The 22,295-nt window shown below is 40.5% G+C and overlaps 1 protein-coding gene across 1 annotated transcript in view; it reads right to left on the reverse strand.

The window, feature by feature from the left end:
- The window catches only part of DHX15 (DEAH-box helicase 15), a 49,394-nt gene that overhangs the window by 22,722 nt on the left and 4,377 nt on the right, over positions 1-22,295 (reverse strand). Inside the window, exons 2-5 of the mRNA XM_061470295.1 lie at positions 18,198-18,546; positions 12,257-12,450; positions 10,671-10,830; positions 10,067-10,285 (exon numbers count right to left, since the gene is read on the reverse strand). Of these exons, the coding sequence (XP_061326279.1) occupies positions 10,067-10,285; positions 10,671-10,830; positions 12,257-12,450; positions 18,198-18,546 (922 nt within the window). The remainder of the gene's footprint in view (positions 1-10,066; positions 10,286-10,670; positions 10,831-12,256; positions 12,451-18,197; positions 18,547-22,295) is intronic.

The raw sequence follows: 22,295 nt of genomic DNA on the forward strand, positions 1-22,295 counted from the left end.
TTTAAAAAAAGGTGCCCCTCACCAACAAATCCAACAGACCCATCAGAAAATGGAAGGGGCAGACAAAGCACTGAGCTGAAATGCCCACTACTGCTTTATTAACAGAGAATTAATTTCTATACACAGATGTCAGTGTTTGGTGTTCTGCTGATAAAGCCCTTTAAGTTCAGTAATAGCCTGCTAGTGAAAAGGAAAAACTTAACTTCAGAGAGTTGACTAACTAGGCAGCACCATTCCCTCAAATGTGCACCCATTTAAAGTCTTGACAAGCTTATACTTGGGCCTGTTAAATATTTACAATATTTATCTATGATAAACATCACAATATTTAACAGGCCCAAGATCTAAAATTACATTTAATACTTAAAAAACCCAAGTAACACACAACAAAAAGACCTACAAGCCAAATGCTAAAACAAAATTCCAGCACAGACCTTAGTTCAGATCTGAAGGCCACTACACTGTTTCATGGAACCTGAGCTGATGGACAGGATGCTCCATCTTCAACAGTACTGACTAGAGACTCCAGGACAGTTTTATACTTAAGAGTTAGTAAAACACAAGAAAGCAGTGATAAATGAAAGCACTACACTCCTCAGGCCACAGGTGCTCACCGCCACCTATCCTCATCATTCCAAGACAATAAAAGCATTGCTCCTTCCTCAATTTTCCCCAATTTAATTTCAAAATATCCCTAATCAGGACTCATTAAAATACTTCAACATAGAGATGACAAGTGCATAGAACATCATTATTCTCTGCAGGCTTGCACTTAGCTACACACCTCTCATGAGAAACTGCTGAAAAAAGGATGCCAGTCACAGAGAACCACTGCCACACGTCTAAAGACAGTAAAAGAGAATGCTTTAGTATCAATTTGTTTTAATTAAAAAAGAGTGGTTTGCTTTTATTTACCACACTGGGAGAAAACTCTACTTCCAACTGTATCCACAGCAACCCCGCAATTCCAGCGGACAACTAGAACTGATATCCCAAAGTACACAACCTAGAAGGAGTATGGTGCAGTAAAAACAGCCTGACAATAGTAAAGATTCATTTAAGTGTTAAAGATTCATTTGTATCACATGGAGATACAAGAGATACACTTGAAGGCACAATCCTAACTTCAAGCCTCTGAAGACTGAGCAAGTCTAACCCAGTAGTCCCCATTTACTCAAGCACGAAAGCTTTTTAAGTTTTTTAAAACTACACACATTTAAACATTTGCACATCATCTACTCCAAACCTATTACAGAAGCCCTTGAAGGGGGATTATTCCATCAACTCACACATAAGTGGAGGTTTTTCTTCTTGGAGGAAAAATAGGGAAGCTAGAGTGAACTTGCCTTGCATTTAGATTTACACCTGAGAACTCCTCAAAGCCCCAACTCTTACCCTGTCTACCTGGGACAGCAAATACCAGGGTACAAGAAGCAGGCACAGACACAGGATCAAAGGAACAACAGTCAGACCCCAGCCTGCCCTGCGCATTAGCAAAAAGACCTGCTTCAGAGCTAATCTAAAAGTAGGCCTAACATCCAGAAAGTGAAAGGCTTAGGCAATGCTGAAATTACTACCTGAACTTGATCCTAGTTCCTCACAAAACTGAAGACTTCTTGGAAATATTACTTGAGAAACAGTTCTTAGTAAAATTGCAGTCAATGAACTTGTTCATTAGCGCTCTCATTCTAAAAAGGACTCATTACCAAACGACAAATAGCAAAACATACCAAGAAGGGGAAAGGCTACATGATAGCAAAAATGCTTATTTATCTCAAGCGGCAAGTGCCACACAGATTCAACATATCTGTCCCAGACAGCCTATTAAGACTTCTTGCTTGACTTAACCAAAATGAATTAACAATACATGCATAGTATCTATAGTTCAGCAGCAACACTATGAAAACTAGAATCAAGCAGCAGTTAAGCTCATAGTAGTCTGGCTGTCGTATATTGACGTGGAGTCCTCAACACATATACACAATTCTCCTTGGAAAAGCCCCAAGGAGAGACAAGAACTAGTGAAAATATTTATTTTTATGGATATACTGGTGATCAGAAATGTAATGGGGTGGTGAATATTTTTCAACCAGGAAAAACAAAGTAATCTAAAACATCCAGGTGAGAGCCAGCAATTTGTAGTTTGTACCTAGAGCTAAATATAGTTCACAAAAGGGAAAAGCAGTAGTAATCAGGAAAATAATTTGATTTAATATTATTGATGAAATTACATGTAAGCTAATTTATATGGTAATCCCCCAAGAAACAGGTGTGATTAAAGCTGGTTCTACACATAGTTCTGAGCAGGCTGGTTAGACTTCAAAACAACTGGTAGACAACAGGCAACAGGTGGATTTCGTTCAGGTGCTTAAGTATCTGAAAGCAATTCTGAGATATCAAAAGGCTTCAGGATTACAGTGGGAACCCCCATGGTGCCACAGACTTCAGGAAGACTGAAGTATATGGGAACCAACACTTAGCAGTGTCTTGTTTAGAAAACAAGACAAGAACAGAGTGCACAATTTCCCTCTGATATATTAGAAACAGTAGTGGAGCCATCTGCACTTTGAATCCCTACCCCTCTGATATGTAAAACTAAACCATTTTTTTTTTCTCCTATCACTGTAACAGTGCTAAAGTTTCCTTTTAAACCATCATTGCAGGAAGTAAATATAAAGCCTTTCACATTGCTCAAAGGATAGCATGGGAAAGGGAGAGAAAAGAAAGGTCTCCTAAGAAGCTCTTTTCTTTAACCTGACAGAAGTGATCTGGGAAGACATTATGAAAAGCTGTCAGTATTTGACAGAACTGACAGTTAAGCCATTGGAAGACTTCAAAGACCACTTACAGGATTAATACTCAAATTCCAACACACACCCCACCCCCTGTATTTATATTAGTAAATACTAACAACACTAAAAATGTGAGCAGTACTTGAGTATTACTTTGCAATACTATTTTTCCTAAAATGTCTCACTTTTGAAAGCCGTATCACAGAAAATCTTCTAGGTATGACTTAAGGATGGTCTGTGTCATTTTAATCTAAAAACATGTCGGTTCCTCAGGCTCTGTGTCAGAACACACAGCAAAGAAAGAAACTCAGAAATAAATTAACCACAGAACAATACCTCTCCAGCTGCCTCCAATATGACATCTCCACTGCTTAAGGTTATCATCTCAGTACTCCAATACTTAATATTCCCTAACTCTGCATCAAAAAGCCAAGGACTTTAACGTATCATTAGCAGTTCATCTAAAAGGAGCTGTATAAAATTAACCACAGAAGTGACTAATTTTGCTTCTTATCATGCACATCACATTTTTTTCATCTGCTGTCAAAACCAGTCTTAATACACTACTCAAACTGAATGTTCAGTAGACATTCACTTCCATTTCTTTCCCTGATAGTATTTCTGCTGTAAAGAGGCGCTCATACTGAAAGGTTACTATTAGCAGGAATGGAAATAGAAAAGGATTATAGAAGCAATTGCATATATTATTGAGTTAATGCACCACATCTTTGGGAAGCAAGTTTCTGCTGAACAAATACTGCCAAGCTTCTTACATAAAGACATTTCATTGAATGGTAGTCAAAAAACACCAAACATAAAAAGGCAGGCAGAAAAAGCAGCAGCAATGAAGTTCACAGGCTGGAAGAGACCTCAAGGTTCATGCGGTCTAACCTTTCTTGGCACAAGCCCAGTCTAGACAAGATGGCCCAGCACCCTGTCCAGCTGAATCTTAAAAGTGTCCAGTACTGGGGAATCCACCACTTCCCTGGGGAGACTATTCCAATGGCCAACTTTTCTCATTGTGAAAAACTTTCCCTTTGTGTCTAATTTGAATCCCCCCAGGAGTAACTTGCACCCATTATCCCTCTCTTTTCCATATGACTTCTTGTAAAAAGGGAGCTTCTATCTTCTTTGTAGCCACCTTTTACATACTGGAACATGGTGATAAATTGATAAAAGTCTCCCCTACACATTCTTTTCTCAAGGCTAAGCAAAGCCAGTTCTCTCAGCCTTTCCTCGTAAGGCAGGCTTTCCAGTCCTTTGTTCACCTTTGCGGGACTAAGTTACTGAGTTAAATTGCTCATGCTGAGCTAACTACCCAATAACCTGAATTTCCTTCCCCTTTGGTTGTGTGCAGGACCCATCCATGTTGCCATAGATGAGGCCTGAAATTAGGCTGATACTAAACAACAGTTATCAATCGACCACAAGTCACTCAGAGCCACCACCGTGTTTGCAAAAGTGCTGGCATTCATTCTGGCTCACAGGCCGGACTGGTATATATAAACATCCATTTAACTTGCTCATCAAGCTCCACTCAATCTTAAGATCTAAACTGTACCTCGTTATCTTTAGGAACATTGTTTCTACAAAAAGATGGTGAAAAGTGATGTCATTTTAAGCACATTTAATAGAACAATTTCAGCACTTGGCATGCAAGACAATTCAATGATTTTGTAAACATAGTCCTTGCGAACATTACTTCAGAACCCTTTTCTTCAGTTGACCGTGAGCACTTGCAAAGACTCTCATGAGGTGAGCAAAACTTCAGGATTGCTCCAGTTAGAACTTATTTTAAACTCTTAAACAGGAGATGGTAAATCCTATCTACAGTAGATCAGCTGCTCTATTATACACAGACTCGGCTTCACCTTGGATGAATAAGTAGACATACCTGTTAAACTCTGAAGGAAACTAATGCCACTGCAATTTTACTTTGTGTAAAATGAGTATGCAGAGAGGAAAAAAAAAAAAAAAAAATCTAAGTGGCTAAATAAAAAGTACTTCCCAAACTGCCAGAAATATCTGGCAGATCCTGTAACCTTTCCCCTTCTCCTTTGGGTTCCTGTAACAGACGGGGCACTGCCAGCCACCTCTGGCTTTGACAACATAAACCTTCCAGAAATTTGTCTTTGCCCTCAAAACTGCATGGAACTTCGCTAATTTCCCTTTCCCCATCCAGGAATGAAAGCGAAACTACAAGCTAATATGAAGAAACAACAATAAAAAGAACTGGCCCTAAGAGCTGCATCATCAGGAGATGCTCTCAACACAAGTCCAGAAAAGCAGAACTTTGTCAAATGGTGTCCTTACAAAAAAAAGTCATTCATGGAACAAGTCAATACCTGACCATAACTAAGACTGACTGCTCTGTCAGCAAGTCAGAATGGAACTGGTCTTGTCACAGTTCCTATATTCAACATCCTTTTGTCCTGGTCTATTTGACGTATTTAATATTGATGTCATTTCAAATGAATGAATAGCAAATAAACCTGCCTACCATTAGCACTTGAACAGAATATTAGTACTCGTCTTTTGGTTTATGCTCCCCAAGTCCTCAATACTTTCTGTGAGGCTAAACAAGACAACCTGTGCTCAGTGTAGCCCAGTACATTTACTGCCTTAAATTCAATCACTACCACAGACACTAAAAAGAAGTTGTCCATTCTGAGTTCAATTTCCTCATGAGAAAGTCTCTCTTTTGCAGTTCCAGACTTTAACCAGCTTCACTGTGATAAAAACTATGCCTTTAAAATAAATCCTCATTTACAAAGCATTCTACTAAAACCTCAAAAAAACGTTTTGCAACTCTTTTCTCCCCACAATCAGTTTTACGAACACCACTTTGAACCCTTCTGGAACATTAACACCAGAACTTCACAACGTTATTCAGAATATTTATCTATAAACAAGAACAACAGTGCTCAACTCTCCAGATGCAGCCTGGAGTCTTCCTCCTAAATGTGTAACGATGCATTTGGCTTTATTAAGAAAAGGGTGGGGGTGGGCAGAAAGCACACTTTGCATTTTTAAGTGCCTAGGTTACTAAGGTATGTAAAACAGATTTATACAGTTTGTGTCATTATTTCTGCCTTCCCACAAATTTAATCTGCAAGGACTTCACACCTACTCTCAGGTTACTTATCTTAATGGAGTGTGAAATCTAATACTGTTTTAGCAGAACTTCAGACAATAAACCAACCACCTCCGAGATCCGCTGGTGAGCCAGTCTTAAGACATTTAAAGTCAAGAGTAATAAATGTGTATCTAACACAACTAGACTACTGAATTTGTAATCTCCATGACTGAGAACAAGTTTGACAAAACCTATTGTCTAAGAAAGACATGTTGACTGAACTGTAATTACACTTTTTCCTTGTGAACAGAATTCCTTGTCAAAGTTTCCTATTTTGCCTGTGACTGACATCAGGGAACCTGCCTTATGGTTTTCCAGTTTATATCTTTTTTTTTGAGCACTGGCATAAAATATGAACATTATTTCCATCTTCTAGAATCATCCTTTTATACCAGGGTGGGTCTTTTTGTTTGGGGTTTATTATTAACAAACAAGCTCTCCTCCTTACATGGACTGTGGGACAAGTCAAAATGTTTACTCCTAATAAATGCTGTTTTTAAGACATCCTCTTTTGTTATTAATGGTCTGAAAAGCAGTTCACACAACATAATCATAGACTTGTGCTCCCTTCAGATTCAGGAAGGAAATTTGTATTGAATACTTATTTCTACACCATTAACAATAATTTTATCTTCATGCAGTATCAGGCTTATACAAATTAAGATTCCTTTAGCTTCCAAATGGACTTAAAACTTCTTTTCGTTTTTAGGCGTAACAACACAGAAGCACCCCTAGTATCTCCAGGTTTCATATCAACTCTGTGTCTTAACTAATCTGTATAATTAACTGCTATCCATTTTACTGCCCATATAAAATTACTGCAAGTTCAGTGGGAATCAAAGGCAGTAGCTACTAAGGACCCTCATTCTGCCTTAGACCACTGAAACTGCTCCTCGTCTGAGGCCTCTTAAATTCAAACCAGTTTACACTTACATGGTTCTATGACTATCTCCCCTTTATGTAACTTCACTGGCTTTGCAAATCCATCTTTCTGACTAAATCAAATCACCCTGCACCCTGTTCATATTGTTTTCCAGAATCCAGAAGAACTACAAGGCATTTCTGCCCAGCAAAAATCAAATGCAAGACCTGAGCTACTAAGCCTACCGAATTCACACCACATAGCAGTACCTACAGCACACTTCCCAGTTCTTGAAATTACAGTAGGTCAGATTCAACAGTAATACACACACAGACTGTATTACAAGGCTCAAAGACAGGCCTTAACAGTGGTCAAAAAGTCATGAATGTAACACTTCAAAGCTTCTCTACAGAAGCTAAACCAGACTTCAATTTCATGCTACCTAAATTTAGACTAGCTCTAGGCAGAGCCACCCCAGTACCCCCGAACAGTTATCAGCCAGGGATAAGCAGACTGGAGAACAAAAAAACAGGACGGTGGCTTACCACTGCAAGTTTTAAGTGATTCAATAAAGCAATGTAAGGACATAGTTAGATACATTTATGCATAATTACAGCTGTATGTATGAGCATGTATTATGTGCATGATTTATTAAAAACTTACTTATAGTGCATTATGTCCTGTAAATGAGCCCAGTGAAAATCAAAGAACCTACTCATACAAAAGGACAGAGTACCCTAGTAGCACTGGCTGGCACTAAAGCAGTTGGGTCTAGAGCCATCTGTCAAACATGAGTGGTGCTCAGAGCTGGTAACATCTGAAGGCAGTTGTCCCGCATGCTCTCTCCCCACACCCAACTCCCATAATTGTCATGACAAATTATTCAGAGTAATACATGTAGCAAGTATATCATTTATAACTGATAATCAGAAGGGCAGGTATTTGTCACAGTATGTCACAGTATGTTAGAGATTGGAAGGGACCTCGAAAGATCATCTAGTCCAATCCCCCTGCTGGAGCAGGAACACCTAGATAATGTTACACAGGAATGTGTCCAGGCGGGTTTTGAATGTCTCCAGGGAAGGAGACTCCACAACCTCCCTGGGCAGCCTGTTCCAGTGTTCCGTCACCCTCACTGAGAAGAAGTTTCTTCTCAAGTTTAAGTGGAACCTCTTGTGTTCCAGTTTGTACCCATTACCCCTTGTCCTATCATTGTTTGCCACTGAGTAGAGCCTGGCTCCATCCTCGTGACACTCCCCCTTTATATATTTATATACACTAACAAGGTCACCCCTCAGTCTCCTCTTCTCCAAACTATAGAGACCCAGCTCCCTCAGTCTTTCCTCATAAGGGAGATGTTCTACTCCCCTAATCATCTTAGTTGCCCTGCGCTGGACTCTCTCCAGCAGCTCCCTGTCCTTCTTGAACTGAGGGGCCCAGAACTGGACACAATACTCCAGATGCGGTCTCACCAGGGCAGAGTAGAGGGGAAGGAGGACCTCTCTTGACCTACTAACCACCCCCCTTCTAATACACCCCAGGATGCCATTGGCCTTCTTAGCCACAAGGGCACAGTGTTGGCTCATGGTCATCCTGTCGTCCACTAGGACCCCCCGGTCCCTCTCCCCTACACTGCTCTCTAACAGGTCGTTCCCCAACCTATACTGGAACCTGGGGTTGTTCCTGCCCAGATGCAGGACTCTACACTTTCCCTTGTTATATTTCATCAAGTTACTCCCTGCCCAACTCTCCAGCCTGTCCAGGTCTCGCTGGATGGCAGCACAGCCTTCTGGCGTGTCAGCCACTCCTCCCAGCTTAGTGTCATCAGCAAACTTGCTGATAGTACACTCAATTCCCTCATCTAAATCGTTGATGAATATATTAAATAATACCGGTCCCAGTACTGAAGGGTTAAGGACCAGCTGGATTTAGCATCCGTGTAGGGAAACAGTCTGTTGAAACTTTGGACAGCAGTGTTCCTTTCTGCTGTTGCTGGTTCATTCACACATATGCAAGAGCTGCCTTCCCAAACTCTCACATGTAACTGCCAGACTTGTCTGAACTAGAACTTCTAACTAAAACCAAATAGGCCAATTTCAAAGCCATAATCTTTCAAGTACCTTCCCTACCTGTACTTTAACTCACAACAAAAGCCTAAAGAAAGAAGAACAAATGTAAAGGCCAGAGTTACCTGCTTTTACAGTGACAGTTCTTGTTTTGATATTCTAAGGGAGAAGACAAGCTGCCAGAAGACATTTCAATCAATTGTCTTTTAAAACTCATCTAAGAGGGAACACATCTTTATGACTGCCAAATCCACTCAAGAAGCCTGTGTATCTTTAGCATCACAAGTTATTTGTACCATTTTCCCCCTTGGTATAGTTAAGACTACGTATGCTTAGATTAAAGATATTGAATTATTCCACATCCTTTGACAGGTATTTCTTCAAAGGATTACTGCAAGAAGAATCACCTAGAAAAACCCTTTTTTGGGGGGAGGTGAGCTGCATTCTGCTCCTTACCAAAACACTGATTTTTTTACTTGACCCAGTCAAGTAAACTTTCACACAAGGCCTATGGGTTTTAACTTCCTCTCCATTTCAGCCTACTAGTAAGGACATTTTAAAGAGTTTCAAAGGACTAAAAAGAACTCAGCTTATTTCAAGCAAAGGTTTTAAGATTTCCAGAAAATCCCCATTTCCTGATGGAGTTTAGCTTAAGTGCTTTTGTACAAATCTCCTGCAAGGCACCGAGTCAGTTTCTGAGACTAACTCCCTGTATTTGTGGTACAGAAAGACTACAAACAATACTCACAGCTTCTTTTTCATAAGAAAAAGAAAAAAAAAGCCAAACACTTTTATTAAAACTACTACTACTACCGATAGCTAAGGAACAGAACCAAAGCATTACTCTTCAGATGTTGTACAATACACATCTAGAAGAGCACGGAACTACAGTTTCAGTAAAAACACGTACGCTACCAGGTACCCAGAACTTCTGAGTCCACATAAGCATAAAACTAGGCTTCATACTCTTACGTTTCTGTTGTAAAACTACATGAGTAAGATGAGAATTTTGACTTTAGAGAGAGCTTGCACAGCATATGCATATCACAGATACATACGATTACTAGGGACTTAAAGTGTATGGCAGGTAGAAAACCTCAGGTCATTTAAATGATAAACTACAAATGGAAAACCAAGCATTTCAGTCTAAACAAGCCACTAAGAACAGTTTCTGTATAGAATGATGAATGGGTAAAGAAACAAAAAGTACCTCCTGTCCAGTAAGAAAGAGCAGGAGATCTCCTTCCTCTTCTTCACACATGTGAATCTGAATCACTGTTCGAATGGCAGCCTCAAGGTAGTCCCTTTCTGGTTCTGGAGTATAGAATATCTCCACAGGATGGGTGCGACCCGGGATAGTCAGAAGAGGACAGTTATCAAAATAGATCTGAAACTTGCCAGCATCTAAAGTAGCACTCATAACTATAACCTGTAGGTTTGGAGGGGAAAAAGAAAAAAAAGTTACTCAAAAGATTAGCAAGAATTTGTGAAATGTTACACATAAAGTATGTAAGAGCCTAAACTCAACTGTTGACTAATTTAAGCATTCTTTTACCACCTAAACACAGCACCCTTATTTACAAAGATCTAAAAAATAATCCTGGTCAAATATGGAAAGATTAAGCTACAATTCTGTTGTTTCCAGCATTTTCCTCAATACAAACTGCATTAAGAATTTCCTAGTGTTATCTTTCCAATATGACTTTATCTACTTCAGTTGATTATAAAAAACAGCGAATGGTAAGCACGCAGATCCCTTATTTGGTATGCCTACAGCTAGAAAGGGGATGCTGCTGGGCTTAATCATTACTGACCTTCAAATCAGATCTTTGTCTTACAACTTCCTTCAAGACTCCCATCAAAATATCAGTAGCCAGTGTTCTCTCATGGGCCTCGTCAAGAATTATAACACCATAGCGCTCCAGCAAAGGATCATTCATTGCTTCACGAAGTAACATCCCATCAGTCATATACCTGAACACAAACAAAACCAATTTTTACACAGATTTTATTGACTGACATCTGATAGAGAATCCTCTTCTGTACTGTTCACTAGATTGCTTTAACTAAGCTTTCAATCAGCTTTTTTTAAAACACAAATATCACTAAACTATTTCCAATAATTTAACACACTCATTTCCAGCTTTCACATAGATTACTGCAAAGTGTAAGTGAGATCTGGAAGGAGGGGGGAGAAGTTTATTAAAAGAAAAAGGGGGGGCACCAACAACATTTAGCAACATTTATAACTGGTCTGTAGACGTTTACTGCCAGGCTTCTAAGCCTACAAATCAGAGACAAGAAAACGAAGGGAAAACCACACTCTGAAATCCTAGAAATACTATTTCTGCAATTGTTCTCCCCTTTTCTGTTTGCAGATCATCAGTTCACTTTATGCTTTTCCACCAGTTTTATTTTTTTATTTTTCTTCTTACATATTGGCTTTATTTCCAGCCTTCAACTACTTGTATGAGCAAAAGAGAAGACTCCTTTTGATAAAGAAGCACTATTCCTTGAACCACAGTATGTGGAATCCTTTTTAACTGAGCTTTCTGAATGTCATATGCAAATGACACATCAGCAGGTGTACTTCCACCCACACAGTAGAGGAATCTACAAACAACCAACAACTAAAAACACTATGGATTGTGTATTCCTAAGGAAGGTATAGAACAGTTTTGAAAACTGTGGTACTGCTACTTACTAAAGCAAGCTACTTAACTTCACCAGAATTACCCCAATTACAAAGGTACCAAAGAAAGCTCAACTGAAGGGGTAACGGGCTAAAAGGCTAAAACTTAAACAGGGGAAGTTTAGACTGGATATAAGGAGGAAGTTCTTTACTGTAAGGGTGGTGAGGCACTGGAAAGGGTTGCCCAGGGAAGCTGTGAATGCTCCATCCCTGGTGGTGTTCAAGGCCAGGCTGGACAGAGCCTTGGGTGACATGGTTTAGTGTGAGATGTCCCTGCCCATGGCAGGGGGGTTGGACCTAGATGATCTTAAGGTCCTTTCCAACCCTATCTATTCTATGATTCTAAAAACTCAGTGCTGAAGGGCTTTATTCTGAATAGCACCTTGATCACAGAAATACTTCTTCAGATCATCCTCTTCTTTATGGATCACTTAAAATTAATTTCCATAGGGTGCAATAATCTCTTTATGAGGAATGATTTCTTTTCAGTTCTACTCAAGCCCCGTACCTTAGGTTTCTGTCAGCTCATGCTGTGCCTCCTGTCTCTTCTCCATTCACAGAAAGTGCCTATGCATATATTCACCCCCCTCCTCATTACTACTTCTATAAAACTGCTCACACCCTTCAATACCCTGCAATTCCACCCCACCCCCCCCCCCCCCCCGAGTAGACTGTATTATACCTTTACCTGACAGTTGCCATACTTACTTCAGAATGGTTTTTGCACTACTGCAGTCTTCAAATCGAATAGAGTAACCAACCTCCTGGCCCAGCATGACATCCATCTCATCAGCAACCCGCTGTGCTACACTCATTGCAGCTACCCTCCTAGGCTGGGTACATGCCACTCCCCTCTTTGGTCCAGGTAATGAGCGCATGTAGTCAACACACCACTGAGGGATCTGTTAAGAATAAAATACAGTTTTAAAAACACTTTAAATGACCAGACGTAATCTGCAACCTTTGTATTGCGAAGTTAGTTATGACTTCGCCGAGATGACAACTGCATACACAAAAATATCCAAAGCATGAGACACAGATAGGCTAGTTATTTGGATCCAATGCCACTAAAGAAAGCACACTCACATTAAGCAAACCTAACTCTTTGAAGTTATTAAGGAAATACATAAGTTCACAATGAGTTTAAGCACTGTTAGATCAGTATTCATTCAGATACAGCCAACATGCTCCAAAGTAACCAAAACTGAAGTTAACATTCAAAATCAAGATCCGTAACACAGATCATTAAGTTTTGCAGTAAATAAATTATATTTTGTGGCTTTAAAAAACAATTCCTATTAATACATTAAGGAAAAAGAAGTTTCAGTGATATAAAAAAAATTACTCAGGAATTACAGCAAATAAAATGAATTTGCAGGTATGATCACTCAATTACTGTTCTTTTAAAATTATATCAACCAGATATGAAACCCCTGTGCTTTCCTTCCTGTGTTGACGCTCATTTGTCAGTCAGCAGTTTTATGCTCTTGTTAGGAATCTGGAAACAGCAAAAGTCATCCAAAATAAGAAGCTTTATTCACAAGAATTTCTAAGGTCAGTAACAGTCTGATGAAAACAGAGTATTTTTAACATATTCTCAGTACAGCATTTTATGAGGAGACATCTCCAGGCACAACTAGTTCCAAGTCTACAGACTGAAAAATCCACTCCTCCTCACTAATCACTCTTCAAGTGTTCTTAAAAGCTCACATATGCACAGGGAAAAAAAACACTTGTATGTATTGCACTGATGAGGAACAACAGGAAAACCTGTGCAATTTAAACCAGGGAAATTTTTCTTCTAGAATACCATATTTCCCCAGCAAAATGGACATAAGTGAACACTAAAACATACCCACAAGCAGACAAATGTAAACTGTAATGAAAAACTTTTTTTGTAAATGAAGAACATATTTTCATCATAAATTAACAAAAAAAAGGTAAGCAAAGACTATCAAAGTATGGCAAAAGACTACCAGACTGCTGACGAGCTCAAGTTTCTGAAAACCCTATCCTTCCTAAAAGGAAGTTCTTGAACATTGATAGCAGGAACCTGAAATCCTATCCTGTAACATATACACACTCATCTAACAGGCAGCTAAAGGAAGGAATTGGCTTCCCAAAGTCCCTAACAAAAATTCAACTCTAAGCATGTTAGGTGAAGCTTCTGGACTTTAAGCAGAGCAACGCCTGAAAAAAACTTTCAAACAGCAGGTCTGTCAGTGAAAGCAGCATGAAATAAATATAATTTAGAAGTGTTTTTCCCCTGAACAGCAAAATGTACACCACTGGTGTCAAAATGCCTACATAGACTTCAATGTGTTAAGCCAATTTAGATGACCACCACAATGCTTCTTGTGTCCAATATAAACACTAGGAAAGAGGCATGTGCCGTACATTCTGTACATAAGTCTTGACTGAGAATATCCTAACACTTCTTACCATCTGGTTCTTACAAAACTGAACAAAGCTAACCTCAAATTGACTGACACCAAAAACCTACAAATCATACAATCAAACAGGTTGGAAAAAACCTATAAGATCATCGAGTCCAATCCAATCCCAGCACTGTCAAGGCCACCACTAACCCATGGCACTGAGGGCCTCGTCTACAGTGTGTGAACGCTTGCAGGGACAGTGACTCCAGCACTGCCCTGGGCAGCCTATTCCAATGCCTGAGCACCCTCTGGAGAAGGAATTGTTCCTCATTTCATCTAAATCTCCTTGGTGCAGTTTGAGGCCATTTCCTCTTGTCCTTTTCCTTGTTCCTTGGGAACAGAGACCACAGTCCCCTCCTGACTCCATCCTCCTGTCAGGCAATTGTAGGAAGCAATAAGGTCTACCCTGAGCATTCTCTTCTCCAGACTAAACTCCCCAGGTGCCTCAGCTGTTCCCCATCACACTTGTGCTCCAGGCCCTGCACCAGCTCCGTTGCCCTTCTCTGGCCCCGCTCCAGCACCTCAATGTCTCTCTTGTAGTGAGGGGCCCAGAGCTGAACACAGGATTCGAGGTGCAGCCTCACCAGTGCCCAGTGCAGGAGGACAATCACTGCCCTGGCCCTGCTGCAGATACAGGCCAGGATGCTGGTGGCTTCTTGGCTGCCTGGGCACAAGCAGCTCAGGTCCACCTCCATCAATCACTACCCCCAGCTCCTTTCCCATGAGCAGTTTCCAGCCGCTCTTCTCCAAGCCTAGAGCATTGCAGGGGGTTGTTATGGCCCAAGTGCAGGACCCAACACTTTGCCTTGCTGAACCTCGTACCACTGGCCACAGCCCATGGATCCAGCCTGTCCAGACCCCTCTGCAGAGCTTTCTACCCTCCAGAAGATCAACACTCCTACCCAACTTGGTGTCATCTGCAAATTTACAACCCCAGTATGGAGCAGTATGGACCAATATGCACCAGTACAGACCAATACAGGCCACTATGGCCCCAGATACTCCTGGGGTTTCAATATCCCAGTGCTCCCAGTCCCTGTCACAGGTCTCCCCACTTGCAGCCGTGCTCAATTCCCAATCCCTTCCAGTGCTCCCACTACCTGATGCAGGTGCTCCTAGTCCCTCTCAGTCCTTCCCAGTCCCTTCCAGTGCTTCTAAGTCCCTGTTGCAGGTGCTCCTGCTCATTCCCCACCAGACCTCCTGGTTGCTGGTCTTTTGGGGGGACATCCCAAATCTGGCACTCCCCCACTGTGGGGCTGCCCCCCAGCTCCCTGATATTGGGGGGGTGCGCCCCATGGGGTGAGGGTTTAGGCAACAAGGAGTGTTTTGGGGCTGGTGGCTTTGAGGGGGGGAAGCAGCTCCTTCAGCCCCAGCACCCATTCAAGAGGGTTTACCCTCTTCCCCTCCACCCACTTTCAGGGGGTCCCATGACCTCTCTGAGGGTGACAACACTTTTTGGGTGACTCCATTTATATACAAGGTAACCCCTCAGTTTTCACTAAAACCCCAACTTTCCTTTAAAAAAAAACAATTTTATCAATATCAAAATCATGAGAAATAGCTTTAATTAGCACCCTTTAACCTCAAAGACTCGTTCAACTCAGAGGTTTTCCAATATAACCTCCATAAACATGAGAGGTTATGGACTACACATACAAAGGCCTCTAAGATCAAAGATAAATGAACTGAGGGCTGTTAAAAGACTATTCCAAAGCTAGAGGAAAGTCATGTTTTTACAGGGATGCAGGGCAAGAGAGGGAAGAGCACTGCCCTTGTGGCTTTTCTGAGCCACCAATTTATTGAAAGCTTTCTCTGTTAAAAGCTATATGGTAAAATTCCCAAAATTCTCAGTAGTCGAAAAGGCATCAGACTTTTACCTGTATAAATTCTCTTCTGGTCTGCAAGAACAGCAGATTAAGCAATACTCAGAACAACCTTGCTTCTGAATTTCACCTGCCAAGAAAACCAGCTGACAAGCAAACATCCTAACCTTTACAGTTAGGGCTCTCATGTAAAAGGAGATGCTACTCTACTATTCCACCTACAGAAGAAATTTGAACTATTGTACTAGCACCATATATGATCCCACATTTAAAATGGAGTACATGTTGCAATTACAGCAAGTACTTAATATCTTTCTAAAAGAATTCAGCACACCCATTCCACCACTGAGCATATTCAGAGATCAGTATCTGCAGTGGCTTGTTTTCTTTCAATGACGACTTGAAAATTAATGGTCTTGGCTTCCAACATCCTTCTTCAGTACTTCAGATTTAATTCTATGTGAAATAAGACCCTTTTCAAAGTTTTCTCTCCTGTTATTTCCATTGTCAAAAAAAACAAGCACTCCCAAACCTGCATGCTCTACAAGACTAAAGGGAAAACATGCATGGAATAACCAAGGAAAGGACCTGACAGACAGCTGCTGAAGCTCAAAAAGACTATCTACTACTGTAGAGACTTCATCTTACTACCACACAAGGGAAAATAATTTTGGAAGAACAATTCATTATGTATTTCAGATGATGCCCACTTTATATCAGTAAGAGAAAGCCTAAGTAAGTAGTTCATCTACACCTTCAGTTTGAACATTAAAAGGTTTCTTAATCACAGGTAATTAATCATCTTGGTCTGATCAGTGAATATAAGGAGAAGAAAAAAAACACCATCCCCACTGGTTTTAACATACCACAAAAAAAAATGTGACACTGTCACCTGCAAAACAAGGTTTTCACTAAGTGACAGCAGGATCATTTTCAGCTCTGCTCCTGCAGAGAACACTCTCAACTGTTTCAAAACATATATGCAATCTCAGAAAGAGAATTCAGAGGAAGAAGTGAAGCTTCCAAGATGCTTATGTGCTAAATCCTATTTTTAGAAAAGACACCTTTTTTTTCTGAAAAAGCCTTCAGAAACTTAACTGGTAAAGTAGTAGACCACCACAGGAGATTTATGTCTGTAGAAGTTTAAGTAGACATTAAGAGCACGCCCTTTAGATCTTCAAGATATCAGATCATGAAAAAAGAAATCTTGCTTTCAAACAGATAAGCATCAACTTTTTTCATGAATGTTCAGAATTCTCCCTTCCAAGTAACTACATAATCAAGCTTTTCTGAAGATTTCTATAAAATCCCCATCTCAACTTATACATAAAAGAAGCAATACATACAATGTCATAAGGTACCTTCCGAGCAAGACACCGGTTCCTAAAATTTGCAGCAAGGGCATATAACCTCAAACATTTCAGAGACAGCTGTAAAAGGTATCCAATGTACTACTATGTCCTTCACATTTTCAACATTCAAATTTATTTTATGACTAAGATTTATTTCTACAAGACTTATGATAAGTTAGCTATAACCTGTTTCATAAAGGCTAAAATACCCTTCAGCTTTTATTTTCTGCCTGGATAAAAGGAATTTATCAAGACACAGAACAATGAACTTTCTTACATCACTTTTCCACACAGATTTTAAACTGTAAATCAAAGGACAGGCTGAAGCTTTGAGCAAGTTTGTTCATTTATAAATACACAGTGGTGTTTGTCTTAGGTCCTCCCTGTTTACTGGTCACCAAAATTCTTCTAAGGTTTAAGGAGGCTTTACAGATCCACTATCACTATTTTCAGTGCCAAGGAAGACTTTTAAAGCCATGAATCTACAAAAAAAAAAGAAAGTTATTTTCAACTGTGGCACTGGAAAGCTGTATGACCTCTGAGAAGTTTCACTACCACAAAAAACACAAGCCTCTTCCTCTCAAGTTTCAGTATCACCAAAACACATTATCCTATTAGATCATTCCAGAACTGTATCCAACATTTCAAGTCCCTTTAAGTTCTTACCTGGAGCAGTAAGTTTCAAACACTAACAAGTCCCTACCTCTGTAATATTTTTCCTACTTTCCAGCTGTTATGTACACGAACAGCTAAATACACTATTTGGACCCATCACTTTAGTTTGTGGATTAGTACACTTCTGTCTAGCCATTAAGACCTCTTTACCTTCCTTTATCAAAAAGTTAAGTACCAACCATAAAACCCAACAGAAGCAGGGGCACTTCTATATTCATTAAGCGAATAAAAAAATCATCAAATTAGTCTTGCTCACATTTTGTGCATTGTTCTTAGACAACAAAGTTCAAGAAACCAAAGCAAGTTTTACACACCCCTACCTAGAACAGAAAACTGCAGTATCACACAGATAAGAACTCACCTGTGTTGTTTTACCAGACCCAGTCTCTCCAACTAGCACAAATGACTGATGCCTGATCAAAATATCCGTAAATCTTTCTTTATATTCCCAGACAGGAAGTTGTAGCCTTTTCTTCAGGATGTCATAGTATCGTGGAGTATGTGGCAGATTTGTGAAAGGGTTAATACTGTGTGGAATCATTGCTGGCTTTATGGTTTGTAACCCAGCAGCTGCGTAATAGGTAGAGTTAGACGAAGGTCGCAAATCTTTTTCCTTGTCCCTTTCTCTGTCACGATCTCTATCTCTGTCACGATCCCTGTCACGATCTTTAGAACGGTCATCACGGTCCCTGTCCCGGTCACGATCTTTCCTAAAATGAGTTAAGAGACAGCAGAAAATGAGACACTTGAATATTTCAATGCAAAGCAAGAATTTAAATACAACACAACTCTAATGATACCTAGTACAAAGTGGATATAAACCAAATCTTTTTAAAAGCCTTGGAAACAGCTATCTGGAAAGATAAGCATCAAAGAGTAACAGCCTATGATGCATACCACAATCACTGTACATATAAGCACTACCACAGCTCCTCCCATTACAAGCAAGCTTGTAATGAAAGCTACCACATGAAGACAACATCATCTTGACCCTCTTCATTTAATGACTATAAAGAATCAGCTGTACCTTCTAGACTTTTCTCATGGTTCTTCTCATCCCTACTTGCTGCTGCTGCAGAAAACAGAACACCAAACAGCCTTCTTGCCTACCTAGCTAGAGAATGCTAATCCAAAAAAAAAAACAACTCAGTATCACAAGTGAGCCCTGAAGTTTGATTTTAACATCCTACAAATATTTTGTAGCTTTTTTTTTTTAATTCAAACTCTTCCATACAATTCTGACTCAATCAACTTTGATATACAGGTTCTGCAGTCTGAAACTTGGATGTAAAACCAGCCGCTATCCTCCATACAATCATTTACCTTTGAAAAGACCTGTAAGATTGAGTCCAACCATTAAACTACCAAGCTGTACCATCTTCTCAAGTATCACCTCCTACCACACACTTAAAGCAACCAGTATTCACGGATTCCCATTCATTCTAAATAGTGTCAAAAAAGGAAGTTCAATGCACTTGCAAAGGAAACCTAGTATTATTTTCACAGTAGCTATCCACTCAAATTCGTATTTCTGGCTTTGATCTTGGTGGCAGTTTCCTATTTTGCAAATCCACATATTTGTTCTTGCACATGATCTCTCTCTACAAACATCAAAACACTCGCAGAGGACATGGACCTCTTGGAGCAAACCCAGAGCAGGGTCACAAAAATGCTCAGAGGGCTGGAGCACCTCTCAGAGGACAGGCTGAGAGTGGGGCTTCTTCAGCCTGGAGAAGGCTCCAAGGAGACCTTAGAGCAGCCTTCCAGTACCTACAGGGGCTGACGAGAAGGCTGGAGAGGAACTTATTACATGGGCATGTGACAGGACATGGAGGAATGGCTTCAACATGACAAGGCAGATTCAGATACAAGGAAGAAATTCATACTATGAGGATGCTGAGACACTGGAACCTTCCCTGGAGGTTGCTCAGAGAAGTTGTGGTTGCCCCATCCCTGGCAATGTTCAAGGCCAGGTTGGATGGGACTTTGAGTGACCTGGTCTAGAGGAAGGTGTCCCTGCCCACAGCAGGTGTGCCTCAAACTAAATGACCTTTAAGGTCCCTTCTATGATTCTATGACATCCTGTTTGGCCAGAGAACTACAGCTATGTGCTACTAATAAAAATTCTAAACTTATACTAACCCTGCATTTTGAAATAAGACCTGCTTTACAGAAACACCTCATCACATTTTGAACCAGTCAGGAAACTAGCAGCATCTCTGCCTGCAAAATGAGGATATTTTTAGCTTCTTTTATGCATTATGTTAACTGAAATCCCATCAAAAAGAACAAAGTTAACGCCAGCTTTATAATAAATACACATATAAACATTTTCAGGAATAGCCATTAAGGGAAACCAAAGCTTCCCCCTCTTTACCAGCTCTAAGGCATGCCTGAAAGAATGAGAACATTTCTAAAACCAACACCCCTGACCAACATTCAACTCCAAAGCTTATTTTTTAACATGCAGCCAGTATTCAAATATAACTGGAGAAGTAATAGCAAATTCCTACCTACAAAGAAGATGAAGTAACAAAGATTATATCAGTAATGATTCTCTAAACATGAAGTTGGAACATGCTGCAGGTTGGAAACAACCAGCACTCTAATGACTCTTGTATAAATGAATGAAATCTATGCAGGGTGTGTTTTTTCCCCCTTCAATCATAGAATCATAGAATAGTTAGGGTTGGAAAGGACCTTAAGATCATCTAGTTCAACCCCCCCCCGCCAAGGGCAGGGACACCTCACACTAAACCATGTCACTCACGAAGACGCCATACAACCTGGCCTTGAACACTGTCAGGGATGGAGCATTCACAACTTCCCTGGGCAACCCATTCCAGTGCCTCACCGCCCGCACAGTAAAGGATTTCCTCCTTATATATAATCGTAACTTCCTCTGTTTAAGTTTTAACCCATTACCCCTTGTCATATCACTACAGACCCTAACAAAGAGCCTCTCTCCAGCATCCTTGTAGGCCCTCTTCAGATACTTGAAGGCTGCTAGGAGGTCTCCACACAGCCTTCTCTTCTCCAGGCTCAAGAGCCCCAACTTTCTCAGCCTGTCTTCGTACGGGAGGTACTCCAGCCCCCTGATCAACCTCATGGCACTTTTCTGGACTTGGTCAAACAGCTCCATGTTCTTATGTTGAGGGCACCAGAACTGAACACAATGCTCCACATGGGATCACACGAGAGCAGAGTAGAGGGGCAGGATCACCTCCTTCGACCTGCTGGTCACACTCCTTTTGATGCGCCCCAGGATACGGTTGGCTTTCTGGGTGGCAAGCGCACACTGAAGCCAGCTCATGTTAAGTGTCTCATCAACCATCACCCCCAAGACCTTCTCCGCAGGCCTGCTCTGAATCTCTTCTCTGCCCAACCTGTAGCTGTGCCTGGGATTGCCCCAACCCAGGTGCAGGACCTTGCACATGGCTTGGTTGAACTTCATGAGGTTGGAACTGACCCACCTCACAGGTGCTTCAAGGTCCCTCTGGATGGCATTCCTTCCTTCCAGTGTGCCAACCGAACCAGAAAGCTTGGTTCAACATACTATGACTTCAGAGGCTGCAGCAAAAAGGTGTTTTATTGTTTTTTTAATAAGACTTCTTTTAACAATGACCCACTGAAAATTAAGGAGTACAAAACATACAGTTTATTGTCACTTACCTAACACATTTGTATATAGATTTTACTAAAGCTCTGGATACTGAATTGTCTGAAAACTAAGGCCCTTTCAGATCATTAACTTGATTAACTTAACTAAGATACCACAGCTTCAACACGACTTCTAACATGGTCAAATATTGTACAAGCTAGGAATCTGTTATTAATGTAAAATGCCAAGCAAATATTGCAGAACCCAACAGGTTCATATTCTCTGGCACAGAAGTCACCCTTCTTAAAACTGAAGGAAGTAGGCTCTGTTATGCTACTCTTAATGTAAGAGTCTAATAGCATGTATCAGGAATAAAGCTTTGGACTTGTGGTTAATGAGCTATTAACAACCAGTTTTTTAAGTATTCACAGGTACTGGGATGAACAACTGCATGGACAGGCAGTAACATTAACAAGGAAATGAAGGTATAAAGCAATTTAAGAATTGTACAGCCAGGGTAAAATGCAACAACCTGGTAACAGCACACACTTCACTCAAAGGAAGAATAAGACACGCTACTAATGCAGGGCGGGGATTGGTTTGTGTTTTGGTAGGGTTTTGTGTGTGTGCACATTTGCTTCTGAAGGATTTTTATTCTTCAGAACACACCAGCAAACTATTCCACAACCATTTACTTCAACAGGAAGTCTGGTGTCAGAAGCTTCTAAATCACAAATCATGAAGTGTATATTCAGGTATGCTTCAGCCTCACATAAACCAGTGCTACTGTTAAGATGAACAGATCCACACTGCTGCCAATCCTTCCCATGTGTTATCTAAGAATTTCAATGGCCTTGT

Source organism: Pezoporus flaviventris, unplaced genomic scaffold (assembly GCF_033815535.1).
Source record: "Pezoporus flaviventris isolate CSIRO_AGI_PZ_B2104156 unplaced genomic scaffold, CSIRO_AGI_Pfla_v1 ptg000002l, whole genome shotgun sequence".
NCBI lineage: Eukaryota > Metazoa > Chordata > Aves > Psittaciformes > Psittacidae > Pezoporus > Pezoporus flaviventris.